Genomic DNA, 17,686 nt, shown 5'->3' with positions numbered 1-17,686 from the left:
AAACACCTCTTGACTTCCTGCCCAGAAGTAAATTAAGCAAGACGCGGTATTATCGGTGGCTGGAGGCAGCGAGGTGTCAAAGTGCTCTCTATTCGCACACAATAATCTTTAGAGTTAATGTTCAACATCCGTGAAATGCCAATTTTGTGTATCGCATGGGGGTTGGAGTGTGAAATTAAAGTTACCTGACAGGTGTCACCCCTTTTTTTTTTTTTTTTCTGTCACAGTCCGAGCCGGAGGAGGTGGCCACCGCGGCGACGGCAATAATGCCCTGTATTGTATCGCCTGTTTTTTGGGGCAGGCTGAGGAAGAGGTGACATGTGGCACACATACACCAAAAGCAACTGACAGGGAAAAAGTGCCTATGGCCAGGTAACTTCTACGGTTTCCATGTTATTTTATATTATAATACGTCCGCTCCGCTAAAATTATTTATACCATATGTGTCGCCTCTGTGTCAGCATCGGATTAGTTTAGGTTTCCAGAAGACCGTTTGTTCCTTCATCGCTTTAATCTACCTGTGCTCAGGATGGTATTTTCAGGCTATATATTATAATGTTTACCTTCTCCTTTTTCTCCCCCAGAATTAGTTTTTCCTGCTTGTTTCCTGCATCATGGCATTGCAGTTTGCCCTCTGTGACCCAGATTTCTCGCCAACGCGTTGCTCTGCTGGTTATTTTTATTGTGGTATTTCTGCTGGTCCTGGTGGCGGCGATAAGTCCTAGGATCTGGAGCTCAGGAAGACTTCAAGATCGACAATTCAGAAGGTTAGTAAATAGGTCATTTTTAAAAAACCCTTTTATCAGTAGAAATTAATAAAATACATATTTTTGACTATTAAATGTAAACGGTTCTTGAAATCATTATTGTATTGATTTAGGGTCGAAAACTCTATTTATGAACGGGCAGAATTTTTGGACTGCAAAAATATCTAGCAAATGGTAATAGACCTTCTGAATATCATATACTGTTGGCCATGTTGACAGTTCCTCTGCTTTTTTTCTAGTTTATTCTTTTAGTTCAAAGGATACATGTTTATATAAAAAAAGAAAGTCTTAGGTTGGTTTTTAAAAAAAGGAAGTTATCACCTGCATGTTGCATACCTTCCAACAGCCCCGGTTTTGGGCGAGAAAGTTATGATTTTGAGGCACTGTGCCACAGAGCTGCCCGCTGTCCTGCATTGGCCAGTTGGGGAGATCCTGTGATGGTTAGCTCTTTGGCCATTTGAAATGTTGGACGTGTACACGTTAGGGTATATTTTCATTTATACATTGGCTAGCAGCTTGATTTTTAGGTCCAGTGTGTCCCCTATACAAAGACGACCGTGACATCCATACACGGTGAAACGAGGCAGTGACAACATATAATTGTTACTAATATGGGACATATATCCCACCAGCTCACTTTAATCAATAGTGTTTCACTCCCATTCCTTATGGATCATTTGCTGCCTCAGGGATTGGAATGACCATTCTGGCTGTCTTCTCTCGACATTCTACTTATTTAGTTATCTTATTTTATAGTGATCCGGGATCAGTAGTATCTTTTTCTCCATGCTCGTAGCCACCTCTGTTTAGGACAGTCTGCTTCCTCATTTGGTCTTAATCCTCACACTTCTTACATTTCATAGCCCCCTTTTTCTTAAACAATCCTGATTGCAACCCCTTCATATTCAGATTGCCCTCTGGGTTAATGCAGATGCTCATGGTCATTCGATTTATTACATGTACACATGCAGGGGTGCTACTGATGGGTCAGTGTAATGAATGCAAAACAAATCTCATGGATGGCAGGTGCTGTTATTTCCAGTATTGCTCTCGAAACACCCCAGACCAGTAAATATAGATATGGGATATATTGTGGATTATTTGTTAGTTAGGCATACATACATATATATATATAGGATTTGTATATTTAAGGCTTATATGATTTTCCATCTCAAGTCGCATTTACTGTGTTTCTAATTAGGTATCTAGATGCCATGGGAAACATCGTTATTTTTTTTATCACTAGTATCATTTCTGGGTTTTACCAAATTAAAATGTCTTCGAAGAAACTGCTGTTTTAGAGCTAATGGGGCAACTTGAACCCTGCAGTTTACAACAACTAACATTTCTCAATTTCTAATAATACCGGAGCCAATGTGATTAGCAGGAAATCCTACGCGGACTTTAACCTCTTGTAGCTGACGTCATGGAGTAATTCATATCACTATAATTAGTCTCCGATAAGCGGTAATTATCACTTTTCTCTGCTCGGTGGAAATGGTAGAACGTGGGTTTCTGCAAATGAAAGTGCTGTAAATCAGTACATGATATACTGGCCTATGTAAAGCGTACTTTATATCGGGAATGGGTGTGCTTAGCCAGATATAAAAATATTGTCATAAATGGAGTTGAATTGGATTCAATACTGGGCATGGTCATACCTGGGAACTTCTGGGCGGGACGCGGCCAGGACTGCACACTGTAGTCGGGGGCGTCCTGTGACATTGGTGGGAGTTCCCCCTGGCGGCAGCGAGAAATACCACCATTTAAAGGGAAAATGGGTGGGGAGGGGCGTGTCAAGACCCCGCGACCCGGAGGATTCGGGTCTTGACCTGGAGAACCGGTGTTTCACCCGGCAATGGGCACGGCATTTGCAGAATTTTTCTGGCAAGGATCCGCTTCACCAGTCACTACATTGAACATTTTAGAAGGGAATCGTCAAAGCGTTAGTTTTGTTTTATTTTTTCCACCGTCATTTAACTGTATTGATGTGCAGAAAGTCTCGGTCTGATTTCGTAGAAAGGATTGCCTGCGAAGTGCGCACTTAGTTTGCCGTTTACTTAGAACATTTTTGCCTGTGGCATTTTTTTCATCTGTAGGCAAATGTCACGGTATTCTGTTTTTCTCCTTTCCTGGGAAAGTTGCAAATCTCTCACCTGACTGTTTAGAAGACAAACACCTGTTAAGCCCCTCTTGTTCTGTACCGTCTAGGTGGCATGTGCCAACATATTTTAAAAACATTTCCTTTAAAATAAAACATCATCTGGTTCATATCTATATTAATTAGTGGAAAATTAGCTTGTGGTTACATAGAAAGCAAGCCGATCTATACACTGCCTTTGCAAATTCCTGTCTAAGGTATAGGTCAAGGTGTACTTTATACTTTGTTTACTTCTGTATGTGTAACATAGGCCAACTCCACAATGCCACATACTAGCTCTGTATGAACACAAACGCCGGATATTTTACGTGTTAATGTGGGGATCTTTGCGTTTGCTGGCAGTCGCACTACAATCACTACAATGATCCTTCATCCCAATACCGTTCAACAATCAAAGCGCTGTTGGGCAGTTTCTTTGGATCAAGGTGACTCCAGACTCGCGTTACAGAGGAGAGGTTTTTTTTAATTATTATTCCATAGTTATGTGCTTTAATTAGCCTAGATTGGATCATACCGTGCCAGGTGTCTGTTCACACCACCTACGTCTGAGATTCACAGCTGCTCGCGGGGTCAGACGTAGGGAATGGTCCAGATGCCGGCTTCCTTGAGACGTGTTGAAGTGACTCCGACTTCAGCAGCTGCTCGAGAGATCTAAGCAGAACCCTAAAACATTAGACACGACAAAAGTCCTTTGGTAATTATCCAGGATAAACCGTTAACTCATTAGAGTTTTCCCCAGTTGTCTACCAGACATCAGCAAAACCACGAGGCTGATGATTTCATGGCGCGGACATCAAAGAAAGGCGTTTGCTCTTTAATCAGTTGACCTCTGGATGGAACGCATTTCAAATGTATTATTTTGTATACTGGCACATGACAGGTTAAATCCAGCACGCATACTTTTATGGAAATATCATCACACGGTGGGTACTAATTAATACTGGAAGGGGGTTTTAAATGTCTCTGCGTTATGCTCCTGCCAGATGTGCTTTAATACACGGATACAGTTTAAGCTTCCGTTGATGGAACAGACAAATCCCGCAGATTATAAACTGTCAAGATCAGAAACTCAATCTGGTTGTTTCCATTTTCTGTGTAATGTTGGCAATTTAAAAGAAAAAATCATATACAGCATAGATTTCCATTAGCCGCGTCTCCTATTGTTTTTTTTTTTATATATTGGATTTAATTTAACTACTATAACTTCAAATCTTTTGAGTTTTAAAATTATTTTTTTCCTGTTTTGTTGCAAAGGCAATTTATGAGCTGAAAAATCTCCATATTCTTCTAAAATCTAGTGTGTTTTATTCTAAATAAATACATTTAAGGAAAAACATAAAAAAAAAAAAATTGGTTGTAAGAGTCCACTTAAATTATAAGTGTTCTGACTCGGAGACTAAGTCCGTTCTACTACACAGATCCGACGACCATTGTTAATACAATGGAATGACTCTGTGTTAATCACCTAGCCAGACGCTCTGACTTAACGGAGTGTGTAGAGGATCAGACTTCATTAGCATTGCCATAAAGAATGATCTTGGTGTGGTAACTCAACAGGAAGAGTCTCCTAATAAATCACAGCGCTGACGATAATGGCGGCATCCGGATCAGCAGATAAAGGAAAATGAACTGAAACGAGGTTTTTGTAAACACGATGTACGTTACTCTATACAGAAAACGGAACACCTGATGGGCATGTACTGAGATCATTTCTGGTAACTTGATTACACGTCGCCTTATTGCTTGCTGTTTCCATCTTTAAGTTCTAAACAATGTGTCTCTCAAGGAATATATGAACGTATATTTCTTATATCACAGCAACTACACATGGAAGTGAGATTTACTCCCCCAAATCTGTAAGAAATGACCGTAATATAATGTATAGGCGGTAAATACTGCTGGTCACGGAGGAAATACATCCTGAACGCTGGACTTATAGTTTGGGTGATTGAGAGAGGGACTGATCCCTGAGATTAGGGATAACTCGGCACTGTAAATATTCGCATTAACCAGATCTGTGGAAAGCGGGCTTAACCATACCCTCTGCTAACTGCGTGATTAGGGTCCTGGAACGTGACAAAGGCCACCCGTCTTTTAGAGCTTTCCACGAGGGCTCAACAATGGAATGAAGCACATGATGTAACGGCAAGAGCCTCAAACCAAGAAGCGAATGCAAGCGCCAGATGGGTTCTCGTGTAATGAAATTAGACAAAGACGACTCAGCCGCGCAGAGCTCCTCGCTTCCCTGCTCTGCGGTCTCCATTTTGCTTACAGAAACAACTTCTTAGTAACTAACTCGATTGAGGTTTGACTCGCGAGCCGACCGTGAGCCGAGCGCGCTCCAGCTTGGCCACCGCAGAATGGCGGGACAATTGGTTTACTGCTGGTTATTACGACTAACACAACACTCCGGGGAGAAGAAACCGATCCGGCCCGGGAACGTAATGCTCCTGCCCGGCTAATCACATTGTCCTGTGGAGTCTTAATCGCGTTATGTTTATTCTAATAACAAAAGTAGTCCGTTAGCTCGGGGGGGTTGACTTAGTTGCCCAGTGGCTCCATTTTAATTTCTGCTTACTAAGCAAAACCCAAGTGCTGTAGCGGTCCTGTTGGTAGTGGGATCGTTAAATATAATAGATGAGCTTTTACTGTTATCCAGACACAGTGTAGATGTAAGCAGAATATAATCAGCTCTCTATTAGTATCCTCTGCGGGGCGTTTGCTGTTCTTATTACTGTTATTCGTGTGCATTATGCCCATCGATCTATAAGATTACCGTCACGCGATACGTCCCGGGGAGCGTAGTCATTTTAATGACCGTGTCTGGCGTTCTGTATAGCGTGTTTACAATTCGGTTATGTGAAATAATTGGATTTAGCCGTATAAATAAACCGTAGCGAGGAGGGGTGAACATTGTAACATTTTCCATAGGGCACAAGCCGATCGCTTCGAAAGAGTCTTCAACAGCAGATAAGAACCGTTCGGCCCGCTTTTCCTTCTGTAAAGACTCAAACCATAACGCCGTATGCCTATCCCATGCATGTTTACATTCCTTTACAGTAATAACGTCCGTCGCTCCGCTGGGAGGCAGTTCCACTTAAAGTAAAATCTCCGTACGTTGCATTGGATACTTTAACTCCTGCCCTCTGACTATAAGAATTTAAGGAATATATATGGATCTCTTTGGGATCTATTTGGAGTATTTCACTAGACACAGACTGGGAAATCCTAGCCTGTATCCGGATAGACGTTATTTCTCTGCTGACCGGCAGGGCCAGCTTCTAGTAACTACTCAACTATTAAACATACATGCTGAAAAATCACAAATTCCTGTTTTTTTATTGGGTGCAGATCTAATTATCGTGACCGCTTTGCATCGTATGCTCGTTATAGCTGGTGGATCCCGGGCTCTCTAGAAGTGATATTACATTTCCAGCCTGTAGTCCTTGCAAGTGATCTTTTGACCATCATGTTTTACAGGGGTGTCCAACCCGCGTCCCTCCACTTCAAAGAGTGGATTTGAAAATAAAATGAAATCTGCCAACATAATGATTTGACTTTCCGTCCCTTATTAAGTGACGGGCCCCTTTATGAAAGGTGTCCCGTTTTCTGCGAAAGAATGAGAAGGACGTTAATGGTTGAGCACTCTATGCGTTTGAAGAAAGTAATGTGATTTATTTTCTGTAGCACACAGAGACAGGGACTTGAATCGTTAGAACTCAAGTCGTTCCTTGAATCTGTATTAAAATGCAATAAATACATTACATAAAATAAAGCTAAACAAAGAAAATTTAGGACATTTTTGTGTTAGAAAAACCTGCTGTCCCAAAACTTCTGTCCCAAAGAGATCTCAAATGAATCTGTGATTTTCACATTCTACTGAGATACTTTGTGTATTTAGTGTTAAACGCTGCGTTTAGTAAATTAAAAAGTACAGTTAGAAGCTTAACTGTAAAAATATTTTCAAATAGATACCAACTTGGGAGCAACTTTAGTGAAAGACCTGCCATGTACCGTATCAAGCGCAGAATGCAAAGCTAGTTTATTATTTCTAATGCGCGTGACTTTCCTCCTGATAGATACTTGGACCAGATAGAAGACTTAGAAGCCACTGATACGAAGGACAGTAAATTAAACTATGGCATCGTCATTGACTGTGGCAGCAGCGGATCCCGAGTGTTTGTGTATTTTTGGCCACCGCATAATGGGAATCCTCATGATCTCCTTGATATTAAACAAATGAGAGATCGGAGCAGCAAACCTGTGGTTAAGAAGATCAAACCAGGTAAGACTTTGAATTGAAGAGAATTGAAGACCGTGTTTTTTTTTTTGTTTTTTTTTTTAAATTAAACAGCAATATTACAGCCACTTTAATTTCTTAGTCACATGCTGCCACCTACTGGCCATTTTAAGTACCTGCAGTTCATAATGAGAATGCAAGGGTTTTCAAATATCGTTATTATATAATTGTTTACGTATATAGCACCATCATATTCAGCAGCGCTGTACAATAGGTAAGCAGCATATAACAACCAGTGCATCGCATAACAATTTGGACCTATAGAAACAAACGGCGTGGTGTGCCCTGCCCAGACACCGTTATTTATGTTCATAGAAACAGCTCATAGTAGGGGCAACTAAGGCAGAGAAATCCTCCATCAGCTGTTTCATAATAAAGTTCATTGTCAAGGGAAAAGGAATCGGCGTAGAGATTGACACCTTTTCCGACGTTCAGTGTATCGCAACCATGGCTTTTTATAACATGGAATTTAACGGCTATTTAAAAAAATTAAATCCTTTTTTGTTTAAAAAAAAATGTACAAAATATTTTTCTTAGGAGCTTTGGGATTATTAATTTAATTACCAAACCTGTAGGAGTTGTAGGCATCCACATTACTTACCCCTTAACGCATCGGTGTCTATGCACATGAATTCATTTTTTAAGACCACAAAATCACAAACAAATGGTGTCGTTTTAACTGTAGTAACAGTAGTTTGCTTTAGCCAATATGACTGAACCATGTCATTCTCTAATGATCCATTATTGCTTCATTTTATAATTTCATGTGCGTGTATAAAATGTATACTTTTAATGCTGGTGACTTACTCCATAGGTATTTCTACAATGGCATTAACCCCGGAGAAAGCGAGTGAGTACTTACACCCGCTGCTAACTTTTGCGGAGTCCTATATCCCGAAGGATAAGCACAAAGAGACTCCGTTATATATCCTCTGTACCGCCGGCATGAGAGTTCTACCCGAGAGGTGAGGAATAACGTTCTGAGAATCTGTACTATGCTTTTTGGAGTTATATGCGTTGCGTGGATAATATCATAATCCTGCCGCCCTATTTAATCCTCGTTTCTTTTTAAATAGTTTGCCAACTTCACTCACTCTATACTATATAAAAACTAGCAATAGCAGTGTCTGAGATTAAAAAAAAAAAATAATAATAAAAACTTAATTGCTATTCCGGATCCAACAGTAATCACTGGGTCGCATTCTGCCATTCATTTCTAAATTTCTTTTACCTTTTTTATTTTTTTATTTTTCTTTTATAGCACTTAATCTTTAAATCTTGTCTAATCTGTAATCTTTTTGTAATTTGGGAACTACCCGCAGCCAGCAGACGGCTATACTTCAGGACCTGGTGAAGGACATTCCTCAGCAATTCAACTTCTTATTTTCCGAAGCCCACGCCGAGGTCATCTCAGGGAAACAGGAAGGTAATTCAGGAAGCTTCACATACATTTATATGTGTATACTGAAAGTAGAAAATGGGGTGGAAAAAAAGTTCATCACAAATCATGCTTCAATTTTGCTTCAAAAAATGAGAAACTAAAGTTCTAAAATGTATTTTTCAGCAACCCCTGCTTTAAATTCTTCCAAAAGTATTTCCTACTTTTGCTGCCATACATTCAGCCTTTCCTAGACAGAAACTCTCTAGCTAGTGAGTTCTATATTTTTACGGTGGTTTTTGGGGCATTTGTTTTGATGTTTATTGGTATGCCTCTTTCTGGCAAATATCAAAATGACTCCGAGATTTGTCTGCCCGGCTCCTAACATCTACACAAAGTCATCAAGCCCTGCCGTAGAAATACTCAATACACTTATGTACGTTTAGCACCGAGCAAAGTGTTCTAGAAAATGAATACGATGTACTTGCTTTTCTGCTAATATGTTCATAGACTTTCCTGTTTCATTGTGTTTTCAGGTGTCTATTCCTGGATCAGTATTAACTTTGTCCTTGGGCGCTTTGACCATGTTGTTGATGGTGAGTAAACGTGGGCTTAAAAAAACTTAATTGTCTCGCTGTTCTTTTCACCCAATTTTTCTAAACGAGCATCTTGTATTAAGGTGAAGAAAATGTGATCTTCATAAACCTTTCAAGTTGGGAATTATTGATTAAATATACGATAAATATAAGATAAAAGCAACCTACCTTTTGTCCATTGCGTTGTTTGTACATGAGTAGCTACATATTTTGGACATATTTTGTATTAAAGTGCTGATGACCCATCACAATGCTTATTGTGTGATATTAAGTACATTTTCTGTCTCTCCATATGGTACCCATGGGTACAAAATAAAACTTTATTTATAAAACTTTATGTATAGAGGGTGTTTGGTTGTTTTCAGTCCATTTATGTCATTGCTTTGGTAAACCTTCCAGTAACACATTAAATCTGTGTATATTTAGAGCACGATGCTGTTGTTTCCGTGACCATAGGCAAAGAAGAGGAGTCCATTATTCGCAGGAGGACAGTGGGCATTATGGACATGGGGGGTGGCTCTCTTCAGATTGCCTATGAAGTTCCAACTACTATGACCTTGCCTTCTGCAGAACATGTAGGTACACACAGCCAGTGACAGCTCTTCCCACCTGACAACCAGATTGATCAAAGTGAGTTCCTTCTTCTTTTTGGATGGTCACATAACGTATTAAATTGTATTTCAGGAGGAAGCTGCAAAAACGATGTTCGCAGAATTCAATTTGGGTTGCGATCTGCAACATACAGAGCACGTCTATCGCGTTTACGTTACTACGTTCATGGGCTTCGGCGGAAACTTTGCTCGGCAACGCTATGAGGACATGGTGTTCAATGACACCATGACAAAAAACAGGTATGTACTGTGATAGTGTCTCTACTGGCGTGGGCATTGGGCATCTTCCTCTTTGGCTCCTACTTTTTTACATGTTTTAAATCTTACCAAATCTTACCCACTTTTTTTATGTAATTTTTGTTTTTTTTTATGACTATGTCAGGGTTCTTGAGCAGCAGACAGGCCTAGATCCCAGCACCCCATATGTGGACCCCTGTTTGCCCGTTGGCCTCACAGACAAGATCCATAGGCAGAATGCGGACCTATATATTACTGGAAAAGGAGATTGGGACGGTTGCAGGCAGCTGCTGGAGCCACTGCTTTTAAAGTCCAATGACACCCAGGCTTATCTGAACGGCATCTACCAACCAGCTATCGATTTTTCAAACAGTGAGTTCTATGGCTTTGCCGAGTTTCACTACAGTTCAGAAGACGTGCTGCGCATGGGGGGTCCCTACAACAGCCAAAAGTTTGCCAAAGCGGCGAAGGTATGTAACAAAAGATGCGTTTCCTTTTACTGTCCTGTCCACAATGCTTTGGAAACTAAATCCTTTATTCTTCTCATTCAAGGATTATTGCAGCATGTCTTGGGCAACATTATTGGACAGATTTAACAATCGCCTGTACTCAGTCCACGCCGACAAGCACAGACTCAAGTAAGTACAGGATGGTCGGTGGGTCATTGGAATACAACAGTAAGGCAATATACTTTTACCTGGTGATATGAAGGTAGAATAATCAAATCCCATTGAACAGCTCTACGGAATATGATGTTGCTATATATATAAAACGAGAAATAATAATAATGAGAAACATAGAATTTGATGTCAGATATCAACCATTCGCTCCCTTTAGTCTGCCTGTTTTTCCTGATGTAAAGACTCAGGGTTAGAGTAGTCCTTGGTCTTGTTTTAGGCATAAAGCTATCCTGAATCTACTGTATTAGCCTCTACCAATTCTGCTGGGAGGCTGTTCCACTTATTTCCCACTTTCAGTAACACTTCTGTGGATTACTTCTAACCCTCTAGGTGAAGCAAAAACAGAAGTGAACAGGAATACTGTTAAAACCACCCTTTCCGTTTAAGAAAGTCTTAGTCTTCCTTAATGTGAAAAATATTTTCCTAATAAAAGAACTATTGCTTCCGTGAAAGATGGGAAAGCCATATAAATATATAATAAATAAATATATATACACGCATTTTATTTTCCCAGGTATCAGTGCTTTAAGTCTGCATGGGTCCATAAAGTTCTCCATGATGGCTTTCATTTTCCAAACGATTATTTAAACCTGAAGACGGCCCAGCTGGTATACGACAAGGAGGTGCAGTGGACGTTAGGAGCGATGCTCTACAAAACACGATTTCTTCCTCTCAGGTAACGATTATTGGGACAGAGCCGGGACGGTAAAAATGACCATTTTCCACTAAAAAATGGAATCATGCTTTAGAAAATCCTTGGTGTTAATCTTGATTTCACTCTAGAGGGCAGCCCCAGCCTCTTGTTAATACGCAGAGAATTAAACTCACCAAAGTTCCCCTTTTCTCATGCACAATCATATCTTTTCTGCTCCTACCTAATCCTGGCTTAATGAATGCTCATCAAAGACAAGGGGCTTAATTACTGCAGGGAAATAGTAAAGCAAGCGAGATCAGGTGAAATCCATGACATTTCTCCAGTCTCCTCACAAGTTATATAATGAATTTTGCAGGGTCAGAGTTGGCTCTTCATAATGAATAGGCAAGTTTGAAATCACAACTCTCCTGCAAACTCTCCATTTAGTGAATAGACCCTGAGATATAAAGAATGCTAACGTTATGATAGCAGCAGCCTTATGTAGATGAATACATTGCACATAACCATGCAGTGATTTATACCGAATTGAAATGATGGGCATTGCGTGTTCCTTTAGCATTGCAGCGTTTCGGATATTTGCTAATAAAGGTGAATTGTGTGTTGTTTCAGGGATATACGGCAAGAGAGTCCTCGGCCGGCCCATTCCAGCTGGTTTAGAATCTCCTTCGTCTACAACCACTACCTGTTCTTTGCCTGCATTCTCGTGGTGCTGCTCTCCATCGTTCTCTACATCCTGAGACTCCGACGCATACATAAGCGCCAAGCCTGGGAGTCCCATTTTGACTTGCTTTTGATGGAAGAAGGCATTCACACGTTAATAGAGCCCGCCATATCTAGATAAAAGCAATGCAACGGTGGATATCAGTTTGTTAGCACGAGGGAAGCTAGTCCGATGCCTGTTGCTTGTACAACAGAAAACCAAAACCACGTTTAAATTGGATAATAATGGCCATAGATTTATTGAAGGGTTTAAGAGGCATTAAGAAAACAAATAACCATACAGTATAATATGAACCGATAAAACAATACAATCCGCCCTTACAAAGCCAGATTGTGTAATAAAGCCTCTGCCTCCCCCAAATCAGCGGCGACCTTTATCCTTATAATAGCTACGACAATAAAAGAGAGGGACGCTCGCACAGGGGCTCTGCTTCTCCAGTCCAGCGCTGCCTATGCGGCTCGCGCTTTCCAAAGACGTTTCTAACATCTGCTGGCTTTCAAGAAGCTTTTGTGATTTTTACAGCAGGCTCTCTGAACGTTGGACCACTAAAAATTATCTTTGGACTACGTAAAGCTCTGTAATGGAAGCAGCAATACGTTACAAAAATCAACGCTGCCTGGACTTGCGTTTTTATTGTATTTTGTATTTTCAAATTCTATAGACCAAACACCCTTTGTCAAGCACATAGGTCCTAGCAACCCCCCCTGGTTTTCACCATTCCAGCTATAATTGGGAATATCATAACTACCTCTAGGGAAATTGCTTACTTACAGGCTGCCCGGTATTTCTGTAGAAGTAAAGATTATGAGCTGTGAGCGTCGTGTTGTATGATAGTTGGACGTTTATTGAATGCTTTGCTTGGATGTTCTGTTTCGGAAAGACGCTTGATTTATGGAACTGTTAAGGTCTGTATGGGGAGCCATACGTGTTTCCAGCTGCTGCAAACTATCGCTGGTTTGTGAGTTTCGCGCGTAGTGATCATGGATAAGCCCATTTTGGATACATAAACAGATTATCCCAGTTACCCTTGGTTTTTAAGTATACATTCCAGTCCATGCGCTGCCTGGTACAGATTACCCCAATGTCACCAGAAACTATTTGAAGGGGTATTTTATCCTGAACCTGTCTATATTATACTAAACATAGCAATGCCCACCATTATCAGCCAGCCATGTTGATATGATTGGTGCTGGGTGTTTTTTTTTTTTTTTAAATAGTATTTTTTTCATTCTACTGCCTGAATCTGGACCAAAAGACCTATTTGTAAATGTTAGATTGTTTCTCATTATATTTATAAAAGCTGTGAATAATTCCATTTGTGTTTTTGGTGATTCTTTCTTGTAAGATCCAGGAGAGAAATTCAACTGTTTTCTGCTTTATTATAAAATAGGTTTGGTTTGTTACCATTTCCAGACTAAACAGAAAATGCATGTTTTTTGGGGGGATTTTGGTTTTTAATTGCTCTGCTGCACATTTGTAAACGCAGTTATATTAAAACAAAACTAGAAAGCGGGATCATTCCCAAAAGAGTCTAATATTAGAATATAAGCATATTTACAAATCCTCCTTTACTCTTACTGCCCCTTTACCCCTTTCTTCTACAATTTGCTTTGAGTCCGTTTTAGTTAACCCCTTCAGTCCCAGGGGTTTTCATAACCAAAAGGACCAAAATATTTTTGTCATACTATGACGTGGGCCCCTTTTCCATATTTTAAGAACCCCCACAAATCATACATCAATCACTAGGACACATAAAACATACGGATAAAAGAAAAACCTTTTGCAGTCTTGCTTAAATTTTCTTCCATACTGTAGGTGCCGCAGCTGAACAAAGACCTGATCTACGTCATACCCCACAGACATGACTGTTCCAGAGGGCCGCATCCATGCTTCACAAATTTTTAATGCTATTACCTCAAGTTGCAGTGATTTTGTTTTGGTTATGGTGGAAGGGTTAAGGGGACCTTTAGTTTTTTTTTTGAGGCTCTCCTGTCTTGTAGTGAACTCTCAGTGGTGAGAACTCCCGCCAGGGAACGCTCGATCACGTGATGGGGTATTCTTTGCAGGACAGTGTACCAGCATCTGCGGCGGGCGCGGTTATACGCATTCAGGAGAATGCCAGGGGAGAGGTTTTCGATAGATGCCGCTGCATCCTAATAGCTTTCTTCCCGCAGCTTTTAAGGACATCCAGGTAAGTCCTTAGGGGACTGTAAGGGTTAAAATTATCACAGCATCCCTAGCACTTGAAGCACGTCGAAAGAAAAGCAAAAAATACACCACATAATTTATTAAGACAATATTGACAAAAAATGTACATGCTCTAATATCACAAATATATTCATCACTTTGTCTCACTTGGAGCTACATTCTGGAACCGGCGTTTGTCCCGACAACAACAACAAAAATTCCATCCGTTCATTATTTGTTTTCTATAATAACTTAAAAACTGACTGTTTGGGTTTTTAATATTGTGACCAAATTGTATGAAAAGACCTGATGGCATCAGGAACCCTGTGGACGCACCGAAACGGTCAGATCCATACGCAAGACAATAAGCCGTGTATTAAGGAATATGTTACATCGTGTCCGTGACGCTGTCGTGGTCCGTTTTGAGTTGGCGGTAACCGAATCCATGATAAGTTTGAAGCCCGGGTTCAGAGATGTGAGTATGAGTGTGAGTACGGAGACTTGCTGGACTCGCCCAAGTGGGTTTCTGTGTTCACCTGGTTTTGCACTACACGGTATAGCCGAAAACGAAACATTTGGGCTCAGGAATAGGGATCATACATCACAACTTCGGGAAAACCTGGAAGTTCTAACACAAACAAAATACAATTAATTGGGAAAACCAATCATTTGTTGCCTTTTCTCAATGACTACGATCAATTGGAAGCCATTGGGCTGCTGCAGCATGCCTCTAGACAAGTGCAAACACTTTTGGGGGTAGTGACTTAAAATTTGAGGTCGTCACGTCACATATTTAACGCGCCAGTGAGCTTTGTGACTTTTAGTAAATATAACTCGAAATTAGTTTCCCCCTTCACGTCAGAAAGGGCCGACGTGCCCGTGGCGTTCAGAGACCTGCCCAAGAAGGTTTTCAACCCAACTGAATACCATACCTCGGCTGATACTGGCCACTCCGACTCGCTCATTCCCAGTGGAACCGGACGTACCAAATGGTATCGTTTTTCAGTTGTGGTCCAAACAAGGGATTCACTTGAGCCAAGATGGCCACCAGCCAGCTGCAACAGATAATGAGGTTTAATCGATAGAAAATGATGTTTCTGTTCAAAACACGAAGGAGTCATAACTGGACATGAAATAATTCAGGGCTCAACAGATGTACAGACGTTGGGTTAGTTCAGTAAAGCGGGAGTTGGACGGAGAGCTGGGATTTCCGCTAAGCTCACAATGCAACCTTGGCAGGTTGGCCCCGGTTCAATCAGTAAGGGGACTTGAGAAATCTCACTGATTATCCATACATTATACAGGGCTCATCTTGCTGGTGTTGGTCCTTCATAATGCATAGTGAAGCTATGGGTCTGGGAGCTCATCTTGCCGACTCCTGCTTTAGTGAATGAGAACTCTTTCGGGGGCAGATGGAGCCGTGGATATAAGAATGAGGAATATACGACAATCCAGAACCAAGCGTCACCGGCGTTATAGTATTAGATGCCAGCTTGTAGGCTTCAGGATGGATGTTTTGTGCGTTACTGGGCCGTTTATACTCCAATTAGATAGCTCATAACTCATCTCGCATGTGTAGCGAGGGCTCAGAAATGCTGCCGAAGTAAATAAAACCTCATACTGTTTGACCGAAGGAGTTACGCAAACACCCCGTCTCCCCTTTCTCCTCTCCCCGTTCCCTCCAGGTTGGAAGCTGAGACCCTCTCTACCCAACGTATCGCTTTCTCTAGTTCTGTCAGACCCTTTGATTGTACGCACTGTAAATTGTTGGCGTTATAGAAATAAAATATAAGAATAATTCTGGACACAAACGCTTCGTAAGGAAAACACGAGATGAGGCGTTTCATTGGATGAAATTAATTCACCGTTAGAAGGTTCACCTTGGTAATCAGGAGATGATACTTACAAGAGGTAGCAGCAGACGGCGGTGGTCACCAGCATGGTAATGATCACGCTGTAAGAGGCGGATACACAGAGTCAGGCTCAGCATTAATACAGAAAAAAACAGTAACCCAAAACGACCCAATCTGTGAAATTATTTAGGATACGGCCGCAGCGATGCTTTTTTTGCAGGTTGTAACGACGCCGGTATCCGTGGGCCTGAAACAGACAACCCAGCCATCGCTTGCACCGTGACGCGTATGACAGCTGCGCGGTCCCTTTTACAAAGGCATGGGGGGATTCTGCAGGACCCCTCACATGGCTCTTTGCAGTAGCATGTTCACCAATGCACAGGATATACTTACCGCCAGACTGCTCCAGAGATGGCTTGACAAACACTGGGGGCATATTCTTCTTTTTGGAAGAATGCATATTAAATAAAACGCTCCCGGTAATTTAATAAGCATTCTCCTTTAGTGGGGCTATAAACTGTCCATTTATGTATCATTCTGTGCTGTAATATATATATATATATGTTAAGCACTAGTTTGCATCATTGAAACAGAATGATCCATTAACCCTTTCACTACCAGAGGTGTCAAATCCAAGGCATACCTCTCTGAAGCACAAAGGGTTAACCTTTCACAGCAGAAAAGCCTCGAAGGAGCCTAGAAAATAATTAAATCCTCCAGAAGATAAAAAGCAACAAATGAGATCCAGGAACCGGGGATACCGGAACCCGCTTAACAGGGCAGCATCCCTGGTGAGCAGCAGATCTCGTGTCCAAGATGTTCTGCAGCAGCTAAGGCTTATTACCTCTGTCACCCCTCCCCTTCACACGATGAGAAATTCACAATCATTCATTTTGCTCCCAAAACCGGGAGATTTCACCATTTATTCGGATCTATGACGGGAAATCGGCAAAAAGGTCTCACCCTCGATTAGGGCCCTTTGGCACAAACCAAGGGGCGGCGATCCCGATCAAACCCCAGAAGGTAGTGAAGACGATCATGGGCACGGTGAATGAATGAGCCGTCATACTGCCGCAGCTCGGAGGAGGCTCAATGCAGCGAATACACCGTCCGGATACAACGTAACAACCGACGGAAAAATCACTCAGCGATCAAACGATGCTAGCCCCGACACTTCCGGCTGTCACTGCAATCCCGCCCAGGAAGCCCCGCCCACATCAGCTGTGCGGCTTCCTGTCTTCCCATAAGCCAATCAGCATCGGGCGAGCCTTGCGTTATCTGTGCGAGAGGCCCTGTTGCCGTAACATACGGAGGTGCGGAACCTCACTCACGGGTTTATTCACTAAAATTAATAGAGTATGTGGAGTGTTGTATTTCAGCTCCTTGACTTCCACATATATTATGAAGGCTTGACTGGCCCTGGATAATGTATAGTTTAATCAAAGAAGGATCTGAGGAGCCTCCTCACACGTCGCGTTATACATTACACAGGGCCAGCTAAGACCTCCTTGCTGGAGAAACTTACTGGTGTTGGCGGCCA

The 17,686-nt window shown here is 41.5% G+C and overlaps 2 protein-coding genes across 3 annotated transcripts; one reads left to right on the top strand and one right to left on the bottom strand.

The window, feature by feature from the left end:
• Positions 1-232: 232 nt before the first annotated feature.
• Positions 233-12,381, top strand: ENTPD7 (ectonucleoside triphosphate diphosphohydrolase 7). Of its 2 annotated transcripts, none has more exons than XM_053450310.1 (12): positions 233-372; positions 585-767; positions 7,008-7,213; positions 8,043-8,193; positions 8,551-8,654; positions 9,143-9,202; positions 9,659-9,777; positions 9,887-10,053; positions 10,196-10,520; positions 10,603-10,688; positions 11,245-11,406; positions 11,995-12,381. In XM_053450310.1, exons 1-12 carry the CDS (start codon positions 365-367, stop codon positions 12,224-12,226), a joined length of 1,803 nt encoding a protein of 600 aa, XP_053306285.1. In that variant the 5' UTR covers positions 233-364; the 3' UTR covers positions 12,227-12,381. The 2 variants fall into 2 exon arrangements, with proteins under 2 accessions (XP_053306285.1, XP_053306284.1); XM_053450309.1 differs by having other exon boundaries at positions 9,629-9,777.
• A 1,997-nt stretch (positions 12,382-14,378) lies between these two features.
• LOC128468411 (V-type proton ATPase subunit e 2) lies at positions 14,379-17,323 on the bottom strand. Its single transcript, XM_053450129.1, has 4 exons — positions 17,110-17,323; positions 16,200-16,247; positions 15,226-15,348; positions 14,379-14,921 (listed from the first exon to the last, which is right to left on the bottom strand). Exons 1-3 carry the CDS (start codon positions 17,211-17,213, stop codon positions 15,255-15,257), a joined length of 246 nt encoding a protein of 81 aa, XP_053306104.1. The 5' UTR covers positions 17,214-17,323; the 3' UTR covers positions 14,379-14,921; positions 15,226-15,254.
• Positions 17,324-17,686: the final 363 nt, after the last annotated feature.

The sequence above is a fragment of the Spea bombifrons genome, chromosome 11 (genome assembly GCF_027358695.1).
Source record: "Spea bombifrons isolate aSpeBom1 chromosome 11, aSpeBom1.2.pri, whole genome shotgun sequence".
Taxonomy (NCBI): Eukaryota; Metazoa; Chordata; class Amphibia; order Anura; family Pelobatidae; genus Spea; species Spea bombifrons.
Note: the sequence above shows the minus strand (reverse complement) of the source record. Positions and strands in the feature narration are given on the sequence as shown.

Coding starts and splice junctions, on each gene's coding strand:
- LOC128468411 (XM_053450129.1), bottom strand. CDS start 17,213: ATGACGGCTCATTCATTCACCGTGCCCATGATCGTCTTCACTACCTTC. Junction 16,248..17,109: donor CCAAAGGGCCCTAATCGAGG/GTGAGACCTTTT, acceptor CGCCTCTTACAG/CGTGATCATTACCATGCTGG. Junction 15,349..16,199: donor GCCGTCTGCTGCTACCTCTT/GTAAGTATCATC, acceptor TATCTGTTGCAG/CTGGCTGGTGGCCATCTTGG.
- ENTPD7 (XM_053450309.1), top strand. Junction 8,194..8,550: donor ATGAGAGTTCTACCCGAGAG/GTGAGGAATAAC, acceptor AACTACCCGCAG/CCAGCAGACGGCTATACTTC. Junction 10,054..10,195: donor GACACCATGACAAAAAACAG/GTATGTACTGTG, acceptor TGACTATGTCAG/GGTTCTTGAGCAGCAGACAG.